General features: G+C 39.7%; 1 protein-coding gene across 4 annotated transcripts in view; it reads right to left on the bottom strand.

Moving 5' to 3' along the window:
* Positions 1-3,029: 3,029 nt before the first annotated feature.
* The window catches only part of PAWR (pro-apoptotic WT1 regulator), a 243,645-nt gene continuing 230,128 nt past the window's right edge, over positions 3,030-16,546 (bottom strand). For 3 of the 4 annotated variants that reach the window (XM_063927388.1, XM_063927390.1, XM_063927389.1), the window contains exons 5-7: positions 10,456-10,603; positions 10,259-10,363; positions 3,030-7,332 (exon numbers count right to left, since the gene is read on the bottom strand). In XM_063927388.1, the coding sequence (XP_063783458.1) occupies positions 7,246-7,332; positions 10,259-10,363; positions 10,456-10,603 (340 nt within the window). In that variant the 3' untranslated portion in view covers positions 3,030-7,245. The remainder of the gene's footprint in view (positions 7,333-10,258; positions 10,364-10,455; positions 10,604-16,546) is intronic. The other variant, XM_063927391.1, reaches the window with a different exon arrangement.

Below are 16,546 nucleotides of genomic sequence, written 5' to 3'. Positions count from 1 at the left end.
GCGTTATCACCTTGCACTTAACACTGCTTTATCACTGGTTTATCACTTCCTTATGCCTTCTCCAGGTTAATACATCTACCCCTGTGTTTGAAAAATGACAGTTAGGAGCGGATTGGCTGGTACTTTATCTCCAGCTACTTTATCTCCATCCAAGGCTTAGTAAATAGACCCCTTAGTCCCAAGGCTGGATAAAGCCTGATGGGGGACCTGGGGCACTTTAAGACAGGACAAGAACAACAATATTTTTAGACAAAAATTACTTTATTATTTAATTTGATGTTTACTGCCATAAACAACCTATGTGTATTATTTTTAACTTGTCATTGTAGAGACATTCATTAAAGCATACAGTATGGACACAAATTCTGTACAGGTATAACTTCACTTCTGTTTATTAAAACATGTACTTTACTTAGACCTAACTTTTAAATAGATATCTCAGATACATCTGGTGACCCTGCTTTATGCTATACTGAAAAGGATTCAAAATATTATAAACATTTTCAATACTGAAATCCATTTCTGTATTAGGTGCTTTAAAAAACAACAGGGGAGATGTATGAAGCAGTGAAAAGTGAATTCTGCCGGTGGAGAAGTTGCCCGTGGCAACCAATCATCTTCTACTTTTAATTTTATAGAATGCACTTGATGTGATCTCCGTGCCAAACAGAGATCCCGGACTCAAACCCGTGACGTCATCTGCTAGGCGCCAACTGGTAAACTGAGGGGCGGCGAGGGAACCAGCTGGAGACTCGAGAAGGACGGAGAGCAGTGAGAAGCGGTACAGGTAGGCAGCGATGAGGACAGTTATTTAGCTCCCAGCAGTACCTCTTATACACTGCGGCTCTCACACCCCTGGCATATGAAGGAACCCAGGCAGCGTTGTTTGAACGGGCTCCCTTATCAAAACTGAAAAGGGCTGTAAACATAGTTTTAAACCTCCCTTTTTTTTTCCCTTACAGGTCATTTTGTTTACCATATTGAAAGCGCTCCATTGCTATCTTTTTAGTCACTGTATTTTTAACTGAGCTGCTGAACATAGTTTAGCGCAGTGATTTTATACTTATTATATGATCTCAATGCCAATTGGTTGCCATGAGCAACTTTTTCACTGCTTCATACATCTCCCCAACAAAACAAAATGATTATCTAAAAATAAAATTGCCATATTTTGACTTGAGTACTACTTTTTTTTTAAACTCCATAACATGATAGCAAAATATAGAATAGAATTTAAAACATGAATATGATTTCACTTGAAGGATTTCATTAGTCAATACTGTGCTGTAAGCCATGCAATAAATGAAAAACCAACCACTTTCACAAGAGAATGTGCAAATTTCAGTGTATAATGTCAATATTTCACTAGGGCCGCATGAAACTGTAGAAGTGATACAATCCATAAAGCAATAACAATATATTTTATATAGAAAAATGTGGAAACAATAACATTGGTCTCTCACAAGAACTATATAAACTGAATCTAAATGTATTTTTCATGATGAATTGGAATGTGCATTCAGATTTTTCCATCAGGCATCGTTTTGTGACATACAGTTAAAGTTTTATTAAATTAGTACTTCCGTACTACACAATAAATATCTACACAATAAATATACACTTCATTCTGGCTGACCTAAAAAGTTGTAGATGATCATTTTCGGGCATATTTTGCCTGTGGGATGTCTCTCTTCATGGTCCAGCAATAGTCAGCCAGCATACTGGAACTCCATTTGCCTTGGTACTGCTTATCCATCGTAGAAATCTGCTGATGGAAACTCTCACCATGCTCATCACCGACAGCCCGAAGATTTTCTGGGATCAAGTCTAGGGGGAATATTTACTAAGGTGCGGGTTTATAGAAGTGGATACATTGCCCATAGCAACCAATCAGATTCTAGCTCTTATCTTCTAGAAGGTGCTAGATAAATAAGTAGAATCTGATTGGTTGCTATAGGCAATATCTCCACTTCTATAAACCTGCACTTTAGTAAATATACCCCTAGGTGGGAGTCCAAGAAGTGACGTTTTAAAGGCATGTTACATCCCATAGCTCTGTATGAATTCACTAGATCACTCACTATGGGTTATATTCAATACCTGTCGAATCCTTTCCAACGGAAAGGACCTGACAGGTCAGTATTCAATACCGGGCCAACCCCGACAGGTTTGGCCCGTTCCAGACAATGGCAATCCAACTTTGTCATTGTCGGAAACGGGGCTAAAACCTGTTGGGTTTGGCCGCACTTCCAACAGCCAATGTGGATTCCGACAATCCACGTGGTTTCAGCCAGCCAAAAATCAGCCAGCATTGAATAGGTCGGAACCCCTTCCAACTTAAACCTGTCAGAAACTGCCATATTTCCGACAAGACGGCAGTTTCCAACAGGTATTGAATACACCCCTATATAACAATAGTTTTCTGCTTTGATTTCCAAGAAAACAAGAACCGATACAGTATTTCTGAATGACAAACAGGCTGCTTTTACCAGTAGATTTAACAGTTCATGAAAATTGTCAACATCCATTACTGATCTTATTTGTGGCCCTATAAAAATAACTTCTTTCAGTTTTGGATCACTTAGTTTGGAAATTCAGATTTCAAATGCATAAATGCAGTATAGTTTTTATCAATTGCTTTTGCAAATTGTTGAATCAGTTCTAGTTTAATGTGCAGTGGAGGCAAATACACTTTTTCAGGATCCACTAAAGGGATATATTTAACACAGTTTTCTGCCCAGGAATAAAAGATTCACGTTTAGGCCATTGTTTTCTAATGTCTGTGTGTGTGTGACAGGCCATAAAGAACACTAGAATGTAAAAATAAACACACTGTGCCTGATGGAAAAATTCTAATCACATTTGAATTCAGAATTAAAAACGGCACTATTCTGTTTTGGTTGACCAGTGTTCACTTCAAACTTGAAAGTGAAAACGGTAAAAAGGAAATAATGCGTTTAGTTTTAAAAGTGATCAAATATGTAGAATAAAATGGTTTACGTAGTCAAAATAAAAGCAGACACCATATGTAGAAGAAAATGGTTTATGTAGTCAAAATAAAAGCAGACACCATATTTTGTAAACCTCAAGATTGGAATTCACTCCCTATGAATAATGACTAAATGAATATAATGACTAAACTTTAACCAGATTCATTTCCGTTCATTTTTTTTTATTTATACAACTGTGGAATTTCCATAGAAATACTGTATAAATAAAACTTTTTTTATAACATCACAGAAAGTTGCAATAAAATGCAAGGTAAATAAGATTACAGATAAATTTGACATTAAGAAATGATTACTTGATAAAATAAAGAGTAAACATTCCCAGCCTCTTGCAGAAGTTAGGATATGTATAACTGCATGTGCTGCACACATCATATTACTACTGTACTTCCTATGCCTCTATTAACATATTTACATTTTAACTCTGATTACAATTATTGTGGGATACCTAATAAATAATTGCCTGTGAGATTGGTCTTTTGTTAGATTTTCCAACATCACTGTGTAGATCACCCTAGTTACAGATATGTTATCCATCTGCAGAAAACAGGTGATACGCACAACTATGTGTGCATTGCCTTCAATGACAATGGGGTAAATTCAATTAAAGTCGGATCCATTCCGACAGGCATTTGTCGTAATGGATCCGACAAGTCCTATTCAATGAGCGGCCAAATCAGGCTGTCGTGTTTGAGCCAAATCTGACTGTCGGATTTGGCCGTTCCCAGTGTCCCGTCCAGCTGCTGCGGTCAATGCCGGCCGGGGTGCGCTGTCAGTGGTGGCCTCGGTGCGCTGTCAGTGGCGGCCGGGGTGCGCTGTCAGTGGCGGCCGGGGTGCGCTGCCGGGAGTGAGCCGCCTGGCCGGAGGGAACGCCCTACTATAGAGGTACCTGTGCCCTGCTCCTCCGCTCCCCCGTCTCATCTCCTCAATCTGACTTTTTTAAAGTTGTATTGAGATTGTCAGTAACGGGACCAAAAACTGACAAATTTGGTCCTGTTTACAACATAAGCACGCGGATCGGCGGCTATTCCGCTGATCCACGTGTTTTCCGACAAGTCGAAAGGCCCGACTTGTCGGAAAAATCTGGGTGGGATTGAATAGGTCCGAACCCCTTCTGACCTGAAAAAGTCGAAACCTGCCGTCTTTCCGACAAGACGGCAGGTTTCGACTTTAATTGAATATACCCCAATGCCATGTGTTGATCCATCAAGGAAAACAAAGAGAAAAAAAAGATCAATGTATAGGAAGTACGTCTTGTTGACGGGTTACATAGATAATAATCTTGCTATGCAGTTTTGTCACAAAACTGATACCTTGCTCACTGATGCCAATCCTTCTGCATTAAAAAGGAAACAAACTACTTCAATTGATTAAATAAAAATGCAGCAAAATGGATACCTAAATGCTTTCAATACACAAGCAGAGGAGTTTGGTGCTTTTGCCATTATAAAACAATCTGCTGACCAGCGTTACTAATTGTTTCAGCAACACCGTTTTAAAAAGGGTTGAATATTAGTTGGGGAGCATCAAGTGGATGATTCCTTACTTTGGATAATAAGCAGGCATTACCCAACATACTTGTTAGCTTTTTACAGAAGTGGCACGCCCAAGTGGTAGGTGCAGGGGGTGTGCACCAAGAATTGCATTTCCTGCTGCTCTACTGCACCCTACCCCACTGTACAATGGAGTGACTTGCAGCACTGTGCAGCAGGGGGCAAGGCCAAGATGAATGGGTCCATCACAAATTGTGGCGTTAGACCCACCAACCCATTTACTTTTTTGGAGAAGGAAGCAGATCTGGGAGGCTTGTCTACTCTATCAGAAGTACAGGAGAGCGCCCAAAATGTCAACCTCATGGAAATTCTGGGGGAGTAGGCAAGCACGGGATACAGTCAGTACATACATCTAAATCTTTATTTTGTGTCACCTCTTCCAAAATTTAGACATGATTGAAGACGCTGGGTGCACTTTAACTGTGAAAAGGTTATACACAAATATTACTTAATCAAGGTTATAAACATATCAGCCAAATTATCCTATATACAATTTAACACTGTACAGTATACCAATACACAAAATGAAAAGTGCTAACTAAAATATTTAAATACAGTAATGATAAAGTACTTTAGGTGCATATTACTACAGAGCCGGGTCTAAGTTACAAGTGTCTGTATTCCCTTTTCTGACAATATTACCTTATTCGGGGTAAACAGGAAGTGAAAATAATGTCAAAATATATCAAAAATCTAAATATACATTCAACTTTCATCATGTAAAACTTTAAAGTGTCTTCATAAATGAAAAAACATTGCTTTCCCTAAATCTGTATGCCACCATATGTATGCCTCATTAAGCAGAGTTGGGTATGGGTGACAGGTGTTTGGGATCCTGCCAGTCACCATACCAATGCTGGAATCCCGAGGTTTAGATTGTCAGCCCGGGGGGCGAGCGCAACAAAGCCTTTTGCGGGCTCGCTGTGCTCACCACAGGTTCTATTCCCACTCTATGGTTGTCGTGGACACTCACGAGTGGGAATAGTCCCTGTTAGTTGGCACGCCGACTGTCGGGCTTGCAATCGCTCGGGATCCCAGCGTTGGTATAGTGAACGGTCACGTAAACTACATCCAATTCAGCCTACTGCAAGGAATAAATATAATATATGGGTTTTAGCAAGTGAAGTAAACTCAGAAATATGAACAAACCAAAAGAAGAAACATGTATTGCTACCTGCAATTTCACTGGGAACGTCAGCTCCTAAATATGCATTTGTACATTTCTATTGCTTGGTTGTATTAAACAATCTGGGTAAAAGATGAGCCTAAAATAAGTAGAACATCAAATTCTTGATGGCATTTTTCTATAGCAAATTTTGGAATGTGTTGTGAAAAAAGTATATTACAGGTTATTTCAATGCACACACAAAAACAGAAAATATTTTTTTCTCACAATGCACAACAGAGAGGACAAAGAGGCTGACATACTGTGGGCGGAATTAATTTACCTATTTAATATTCAGATTGCTGTAGCCCACAACAATATTACATCATCAACATTGTAAATGCACTACCTCCCGCAATCAATGTTTAATTCAATATTTAATTCAGTCATTTTTAAAGCAGGAGAAACCAATAAGGCCACAAGTTCATGAAGTCAAAAGAGTCATCAACTTTGGCCTACCTTAGCATATTATAGTATTTTACGACAACATCTAAATAGGTGTCTCTCCAACAATACAGTAAAAAGAAACAATGTGGGTCGACCAAGACAAGGTTCAACAGCACTGACTACTAGGAAACTGCTAAAAAGGAGCCCGCTATGCCTCAATCATGTCCATGTCCCTTGTGAAGTAATATGCAGCATTTTTAATTACTGGATTGGCCCACATACAGTATGTGTGTATTGTAATTCTTGCTAAATTCCTATATTCACTTTCCTATAGATGCGTGCATATTATATCTACATATATGTGCGTGTGCGTATATATGTGACAAATCACAAACGAGAGCAATTCTGTATATTACACTTGGCAAGATCTATGTAAATGTCAGTTACTAAGATAATCCCCGGTATGGGTACTGTAATAGTGGCATTGAGGATGGATATGAAAAAGAGAAAGTCTTAACAACTCTACATGTAAAGATTAGGTCTCACCAGACATGAGACATTCCTTTGCAGTGACTAGGTTTACATTCCTCTTGCTTTACCCTTTGTCCTCCGGGGATTTCTCCAGAAACTGGTTTAACAAGGGCAAGGACAGTTCTGTCTGGCTGTAATACTTCCTTGGGCATGTTTGACTTGCATATATATTTAAACAAAACATACATATTTAGGGACTGTTCTTTCACCACACACAGACAACGGAGGAAAGTATGAAAGATTACCCAAAGATGGACCAGATAAATTGCACAGAAGCGTTACAAATGCGCTTGAATTCTTAAACTGTCAAATTATAATTTTCATTACAGTAGAGAATCATGTTTACCACAAATAGCTATAGACCTTCAAAATCTGGTGTAATTTCTTATTTCTCAAGGACATAATCTATAATAATAAATACACAATCTTAAATGTTCTATGAAATCTTTTTCAAAATATTGGGTACAGCCCCTTCATCGAAGAGGTTACCTTAACAGCCCCTTATTCCCGTAACTAATTTCCCCTATACTACCCACCCGCCTCTCAAGAGAAAAACAAAATCAGTAGTGTTTTATTCTACAGTGAAAATTCACTATATCTTCTATCTTGTTAGCTGGCCAACAACTTTCAGAAGGGTCTTATTTTCTTGCTTTAGCTGCTTATTTTCATCTTCTATATCATCCAAATCCTTAGAAACAAAATGAGAAGAGACATTCAATAAAAAGATTCTTTGTAAAACCATAGCATAAAATTGATTGTAAAACAAAACCTTATTTAAAATTACACACAGACAATAATATGCATCAGGGAATATAAAATATAAAACATATTCAGGTTTGTAGGAAGGGAACATAGGGGTCAAATAACAGCATTAAGAAGTGAATGATAAGGATACGTATTGAAAAAAACAAAGTTACTGTTTAGAATTACTGATAAATGTGCCCTGGTGTACAAAAGTCACAGAATAAGCAATTATAACGGATAATAGGGAAACGTGGGAGTATGCTGGGTACTTATTTTTTTCTACCCCAGAAAAAAAAGGTAACTAAAATATTTTTCCATGTTATGACAAGGTATACAGGTATGCAGTTATATTCCCGATTGTCGGGATCCCAGCAGTTGAAATCCTGACGCCGAAATCCCGACAGCCATTAAAATACCGCCGGCCAGAAATCCCTCTTGGGTGGTGGTCCATGCCACCAACCGAGGGGGAATAGAACCTTGTGGCCGCGAAAGGTCACCACCGGGCCCGAAGCGTGACAAGTGCAGCAATCCCGCGAGGGGACATGCTGCGCTCGAGAATTTATACTGATTCCAATATACAAATACAGAGACATGTTATTTAAATTAGTTCCACCTAGTAACAAATTTGCTAATGCCTTTAAAACACTCTGTTAAAAATATTTCTGCTTTACTGTGCCTATTACAATTTATTTATGCTCTAAACTAGGGATTCTCAACTCCAGTACCATTATTTATGGTCTGTACTGACCAAAAGAGGCTTTGTACCGGGTTCAGCTTCTCTGCAGTTCCATAGAGTTATATTTAGCGGGCACATGACCCCTTTACCCGTGGCCACAACCACTTTCCTGTTCTGTACCGGTTTCCTGCTCTGCAATGCTGGATGATATGAAATCCTCTCAAATACCACATTTTTTTAGATTTCACTAAGCATGCACAAGTGAGTTATTTTGGCAAGTAAGTAATTATCCCACCTATTTCTATAGACAGAAATCCTCATAACTTGTTCGGAAAACTTGAGGATTGAGAGCCACAGTTCTAGACATACTTTATGACAGCTCTCCTTATATGAACTGAGCGAATGAATATATGTGTTTGTGACTATATATATATATATATATATATATATAAATATATATACACAGTGGGGATTGAAAGTTTTGGCACCCCAGGCAAAAATTAATTTTAATGTGCAAAAGAAGCCAAGGAAAGTTGGAAAAATCTCCAAAAGGCATCAAATTGCAGATTAGACATTCTTATAACATGTCAAAAAAAAGTTTGATTTTATTTCCATCATTTACCCTTTCAAAAGATCAGAAAACAAAAAATGGCGTCTGCAAAAGTTTGGGCACCCTGCACATTAAAATGAATTTTTGCCTGAGGTGACCAAACTTTCAATCCCCACTGTATGTATATGTATATATATATATATATATATATATATATATATATATATTTATTTGGACATCTGGATTTAGCAACACAATTTACAATGCCATAACAAGCTATCAAGACATCATAGTTTGTGGATTATAGTTCATTATTATAGTTATAATTGCTAGAAAATGCATTAACTTCCAAAACCTTTTCTGTGCCTCAATTCCTAACCTTACCTTGCTCAACTTGCGTATTAAGAATAATATTACTTCTTCTACGGCCAAACTATAATCCTCCCATTTTACAGCCAAATTACAGCCTCTTTCCTTCTAACTGTAACCTCCCCTGTCCTGCAGGCTGGCCCTAGATTCTGAACTTTAAATTAATTTTTATCTTTTATTTATAGAATGCCACACAATGCCTGCAGCACTGTACAATGAAAGCAGAATTAAATACGTGATGCAAAAAAATATGTAGGAGAAAGCAGCACATGGTGCCAAGGTGCCAGGAAACTGTTCTAGGTCCCTCCTTCCAACCCTCAGAAGTCAATGACCACAAGATCTTGAGATGTATCAGAAGATCAATGATGCCATTTATTGCCAACCATTTAAAAACCACCATGCAGATTTAAGAGGTCTCCTTTTTTTTTTTTTTTACAGAACAATTACTGCTTCCTCTAATATTTTTCCAGAGAACTATGTCAACATTTTTGGGTGTCCAAAAATATAGCTCTGACAAATGTCTGACCACTCATGGACTGTCTACTTCACACCCACCCTTTGGTCTCCTTTAAAAAAAAAAACCCCTATGTTCTACAATGACATACAGTAAAACAGCTGTTTGTGTGCTACATGGAACGTTTTTTATGGCTTATTATAAAGTACTTCCTGTTCAAGTACCAAGTGCCAAGAGCTTTAGCATAGGAAGAACATTCCCATAAGCAGTTCTGCCTAGAACTTGCTAGAAGGTATACAATAGCCCACAGAAGCACAGGGCATATTTACTACAGCCCATGACACCATTGCTGTATTTATATCCAGGTGTTATAGTGACTAGACTCACCTAAAAATTTGCATTCAATTCAATCCTACACTTGTACTGTAGGTAACAGGTGATAAAATATATGTACAACTAGCAAGTCCACTAGCAAGCATCGGCTAAATGTAACAGCCACCGAGTTCCAGAGGTGTGGATATTTTGTGCGAGTTTGTCCATTTTTTTTAAAGCAGCAATCATTTACAAGGCAAAACCAACCTGGTTTGCCTTGCAAATGATTGCTGCTTTAAAAAACAGACACACTCGCACAAAATTCCCACACCTCTGTAACTTGAAGGATATTACCTATAGCTGCATGTGTCTTGCGTGGTCTCTAGTAGACATAAAGACTAATGGTATAACTTGTTTATATTATAAATGGAATAAACACAAAGTAGCTGCTATTATGTTATTAGTTTCAAGACCATAGTATTTATTTTGTTAATACCAAACATACTTACTCTGTTTAGTAAGTCGATTTCCTCCTTCATTTTGCTAATTAATTCTTCTTTGTCTTGCATTATCTTCACTAACCTTAGATTTTCTTGCCTCTCTTTTGCTAGCTCCTGTTAAGCACACAACAAATGTGAATATATTTTGTATCCCAGTGGTGCATCCTAAAATGCAGGCAGTAAAGCTGGTTGAAAAAATCTCTTACCCTTTCCAGCTCTTCAATCTTTTTTTCCAAGGAACTACCCTGCCCAGAAATGACAGAAGAAACTGTGTCTCTTGTGTATCGATTGCATGTTGTCCGATCATTGCTGGAATAACGATTTAAGACGTCATCATCGGGTGCATTGTTTGTGCTATGAAACAGTAAGTTTGATTTATATTTCTTTTACACTCAATCAAGAACATACTTTCATTGTAAACATGTAAGGAACATTACAAATGCAATACCAATTATGACATGCCATATAAGCACAAATACACCTAGGGATCTATTCAACTCTAGACGGAACTGCCGTCTAGTTGGAAAGACGGGAGTTTCCAACTTTTTTAGGTCGAATCATGATTTGACTTATTCAATAGGGCTGCCGTTTTTCCGACTTGTCGGAAAACACGTGGATCTGCGGATTAGCTGTGAATCCAAGTGTTTTGTCGGATTTGCGGTCAAATCAGACAGGTTTTTGGTCCGTTCTCGACAATGTCAATCCGACTTTAAAAAAAATTGGACTGACATTGTCGGAAACGGCCAAAACCTGTTGGATTTGGCCTCAAATTAAATACTGAACTGTGTGCTCCTTTACGTCAGAAAGGATCAGAAATCAATATACCCTATAGGCAACATCTTGTTGGGCATTGGGAGAATTACATAATATGCAAAGAAGGAAAAGACAACTCTTTTTTATGGGGCACTCTTACAAATAATCTAAAACTTAACTTTTATTTATAGAAATTGGACTCACATTAACATACTAACATATAACATATATTCACAATTGAAATAATTTGAGGTGTTACTGACTAAGCCTCTAGAGATACTTCCTAACACTGCCTTCTGACTGTATCAATTATTGTGTCCTAATTGTAACAGTAGATATATAAGTATCAGTATCTGGTCAATCTCCTGCCAATGGTTAGTTATAAAGAAACCAATCAGATGTCTATTAAACAATTGTCTTTGATGTATTATAGCAATTGATAGTTCCCAAAGTTGCATGTAAGGCAATTAAAGTGGCTAACGAGACACACTTCTAAATAACCATGTACAGTAAGGCCGAATTTATCAGCCAATCACAAGTGTGTATTTATTTGACCAAATAAAAATATGACACAATATAAGTATAGAAAGAAAAATATAGAAAAATGTCAGAAGGAAGATAGGGAGAAATAGGTGACTAGATGCCGGGTTTCTGCTTTTGGGAATCTGCTAAAAAGCATCGAATTTCCAATGAGAGAACCACCTGGAGCATATGCACCAATCCCAAGACCTGTATCTGCTGTTAACTTATACTGCCCAATTAAGGGCAAAGTTAATGAGAGTGCAGGGGAGAGGTCCCTAATCAATATATTGCACCTGTATAGCTTAATTCTTATAGGCCCATTGAAAAATAATAATAATAATAATATTGATTATGATAATAGCCACAATGTTATAATTGTTATCTCTGTATGACCAATCGGTCACAATTAAAACTATAACATCCAAAGAAAACACTCCAAAATCAGAGGAAACGAAAAAATTCCTCCTATCAAAATTGCGGATACAAATAATAAATATTATTTGATACAATTGACCAGAGGGTCTCTAAGAAATACAGATTTCATATGCAATAACATCCAGGATTTCTACTGTCCTCAATCATTTCTATTGACATCGAATTAAAGATGAGAGGATCCTTTGGGCGTTTATGCAAAATGAAAAAAAGCGTGCTTCTGCTGTCGGTATCTCAATAAATGAGTTAAGCCGATGAGAGAGCACTGAAGTGAGAAAAAAGAAGAAAATTCATATAACTGGTACAAAATATATCCTTAAGAGTGTGTTCATGGATTGTATAATAACGTAACATGTAACCAAGTGTCTAGCACATTTCCCTCATGTATTCTGTTAATATTTGTAATAAACACAACATTAATTGACTTCCGGTTCCGGGACCCATGGAGTGAGCCGCACGCTGCAGGAGCTCCGTCCCGCCGCCCACCGCAATAAACCTTTACAAGGCTGTTACAGCCTCTACATCACCCGGCATACCCTCTGCAAACTCTGCGGTCAGCATGGACCGCTATGTGACGCCCATGGCTGCGGCTACCCAGGCTCCTGCAGGCGTAAATGCGAGGCTGGAAAAGCGCCGCGCGGGAACCAACATGGCGCCTGGCGCCGGCCCTGAAGTCACCTCCCCATCCTCCAAAAAAGTCGCGGCCGAGGGGACAGACATCACAGGATCACAGGTATGCCGTGACCCTGAAGCCCCTGTAACGTATGGAGATGTAGTGGCAGCAATAAAGGCAACCATGGCCCCTCTGTTATCACAGGCTGTCACTGATATTACTACACAGCTGCAGCACTTACAGCAGAGAGTCTCTCACACTGAATCCCAGCTGCAAGCAGCAACTCATGATATTGAGGGACTGCATCACTCAGTAAAATCTCTTACCACAGAGAATTATCAAATATGGAATAAGCTAGATGATTTGGAAAATCGCTCAAGAAGAAATAATATCAGATTGGTGGGTTTGCCAGAGTCACTTAAGGGCACAGCACTAGCTCATTTTGTACGTGTCACCCTGCCTACACTTTTGGGCATAGAACGAGACTGCAGCGATCTAGTTATTGAGAGGGTCCATCGTGTGGGCCCTGTCCCCACCCCCGCCAGACCGCGTCCACGGGTGACACTGTTTCGCTGTCTGAACTATCTTCATAAAATGGCATTCTGGTCTGCATCCCGCAAAATGAAAGATATCCAATGGGAGGGTAACAAGCTTTTCATATTCCAGGACTATTCGGTGGAACTGACCCGGGCCCGTAAAGCGTTTTCACCTATTTGCACTCAACTTGTGTCCGAGGGCCGCAAGTTTGGATTACTCTACCCCGCACGCTTACGCATTTATGAGGGTACCTCCCACAAAGATTTTCTATCACCCGCAGACGCAGTGGCCTACCTCCGTAATATCTCTAGAGAAGACGCCACAGATATTACAGACCTCCCTTCAGCGGCTGCTGGATTATAATATACAGGTTTTCCCCCTGCGATTTCATCATATCTTCTACGTGAACTGTGCTGCTTCTTTTTGCAAATGATCTCTTGCATCATAGTGACTGCTGCCGCTCTATACTTGATTCGGCTTCATTATATCTTCGATATGTTTTCATATATACAAAACAAGGAAAAAAAAAAAAATATTCTATAACTGTTTATCATGTTACTTGCATATGCTGGGGACTCCCCCATTATCATGGACTTCCGTGGTTATGTTTGCTTATTTGTAATCTTTCCCATAGATTCTTTACATTACTCGACTCACTACATTCTGCCCAGGAGCTGTTGTTTTTAGGAGTATGCTGTTACCCTGCTTATTTTTTGTGGGATGCTGGGTGGGTATAGATAATAGAATTATGGCGGTGGGGAGGGGATCCTCCTTTCCTATTAGTGCCCGTCACTGTATACTCGGGCGCGGGTACACCATCACTAGTGCTCGCTCATGCTTGCTGACCGGAGGTCACTGGCCACTGGCATATTAGTGATTTTTAAAATTGTACTTCTACGATTGTGCGGCCTGTTACTCACGATTGCCTCCTATCTCCCTTTTTCTTCTCTTGTTTTGTCTCTTTCCACCCCCCACTTCCCCACCCCACATCCATCAGGTTGTGATTATGTCGCTGTTTCTTGTGAAGGTGGTAAAGAACGCATCTGTTTTGCCTTTTCCTCTGACATATGGCTGACCTGACGGTAGGATCCTGGAATGTTGGGGGCTTTAATTCCCCAGCAAAGAGACGGAAAGTACTCCTCTATCTTAATAAACAACGGGTAGACCTGGCGTTCCTCCAGGAAACACACCTGACTTCAGAGGAGACGGCAAAACTAAATGCTTTGAATTGGCGGGTATTGGGGTTTACCTCTTTCAATTCTAAAGCCAGAGGTGTTGCTATATTGATCAAACGTTCTATCCCGGCGGAAGTTCTGTCCACTATGGCTGACCCTGAGGGTCGTTATGTGATACTATCTGCTAAGATACATGGTAGAGTTTATTCAATGTGTAATGTATATGCACCTAACGTCTATTCTAAGAAATTTTTTCAGTCCTTACTGGCCAAACTGACTCCCCTCCTCACAGATCCCTTGATACTCAGTGGGGATTTCAACCTTATCTCCTCCTCCTACCTAGACAGATCACACCCACCAGCAAGACCTCTTTCATTGCCCAAATTCGGGGTACCCCTACTGGCTGAAAGACTGCAGGTAGTAGATATTTGGAGAGCCTTACACCCCACAGACAAAGAATACACCTGCCTCTCTGCGGCCCATCATACATTGTCTAGGATAGACTACATTTTATTATCCCATTCTCTTCTACCACATATATCCAACTCTCAAATTGAGACAATATCTCTGTCAGACCATGCTCTAGTCACAGCGACCCTTCACTTTCCAGACGCTCCCTCTTCTCCCAAATTGTGGAGATTCCCTACATATCTCGCCAACTCCCTGAAATTTCAACAAAGACTGGAATCTTCTTGGGAATCTTATAAGACTAATAATTCATCCCATTTAGATGAAGATCCTATATTATTTTGGATGACCGCAAAGTCGGTTCTCCGAGGTGATATAATATCCTATGTCTCCGCCACTAACAAGAAATATGCCTCTAAGTACCTAGAGTTCCAGAGGCCCCTGTCGACAGCCTATCAGCAATACAAATCCTCTCCTACTCCACACAACCGTCTTCTTTATATGGAGGCCAAAACACATTTCGATGAATTTATGTCTTCCATGGGTAATAGGTTCTCCTTTTCAGTGAATCACAGGTTTTATAAGTTTGGCAATAGAACTGGAAAATTGTTAACGACTCTTCTTACTGGTTCCCGCCCTCCCATGGTCACCCATCCTTTACGCACCACCACTGGCGTATTAACTACAAATAACCAAGAAATCTCTGAGATAATGAAATCTTTCTATAAAGATTTATACTCCTCCACACCACATCCCTCCCCTTCCACGGAACCCACCCCTCCACCATGGCCCAAGGAATTTTGGGACACTCTTCCTATCCCCCAACTTCAACCCTCCATGGTACAATCATTGCTTGATCCGTTCTCATTGGAAGAAGTCCAGAGTGTCATTGGTCAATTTGGCAGGGATAAAGCACCGGGCCCTGATGGCTTTAGTGCCGATTTTTATAAAATTCTTTTACCCCGCATAGGGGACACTCTGGTGTCTGTACTAAATGCGATTTTGTCTTCTGACACTCTTCCCAGACATTTTAATACTGCTGTCCTTAAAGTCCTTCCTAAACCGGGTAGAGATTTGTCCCAGCCTGGATCATATCGCCCGATCTCATTGTTAAATCTTGATTATAAGTTACTCACTAAAATATTAGCAAATCGAATTAAATTATTACTCCCCCAAATTATACACAAGGATCAAACTGGATTCATCTGGGGTAGACACTCAGAGATCAATGTGCGGAGAGTTTTAACTGCCATTTATGCTGCTTCCTCGTTTTCTTCTCCTTCTTTCACTCCTCTTTCCCCTCCCCCAGTTATTCTCTCCCTTGACGCTGAGAAAGCGTTTGACCTCGTGGATTGGGACCATCTTTTCTCTACTCTCCTGCACTTTGGTTTTCCTAACGACTTTGTGAATCTTCTAAAACTACTTTATACTGCTCCACAAACCCAGATTTCCTGTAATGGGGTACTGTCCTCATCATTTGAGATTCAACGCGGTACTAGACAGGGCTGCCCCTTATCGCCCTTACTATTTGCAATAGCACTGGAGCCCCTAGCGATAGCCTTACGCCAATCGAGAGTTTTTAAGGGAATCAAAATTGGAGACATTGACCTCCGTCTTGCTCTTTTTGCCGATGACATGCTATTATTCGTTTCTGATCCATCGACCTCCATCCCGGAGATCCTTGGATTGATACAAGCATTCGGAACTAGGGCGGGATATAGAATTAATGTGGCCAAATCAGAGCTTCTACCCCTGGGCCCTTCTGCTCATAACATTTCCAAACTCCTCCCATCTCTTTCCTTTAAAATTTCCCACACAAAGCTTACCTACCTGGGGATTCAAATCCCGGCGAATCTC

Source organism: Pseudophryne corroboree, chromosome 6 (genome assembly GCF_028390025.1).
Source record: "Pseudophryne corroboree isolate aPseCor3 chromosome 6, aPseCor3.hap2, whole genome shotgun sequence".
NCBI lineage: Eukaryota > Metazoa > Chordata > Amphibia > Anura > Myobatrachidae > Pseudophryne > Pseudophryne corroboree.
Note: the sequence above shows the minus strand (reverse complement) of the source record. Positions and strands in the feature narration are given on the sequence as shown.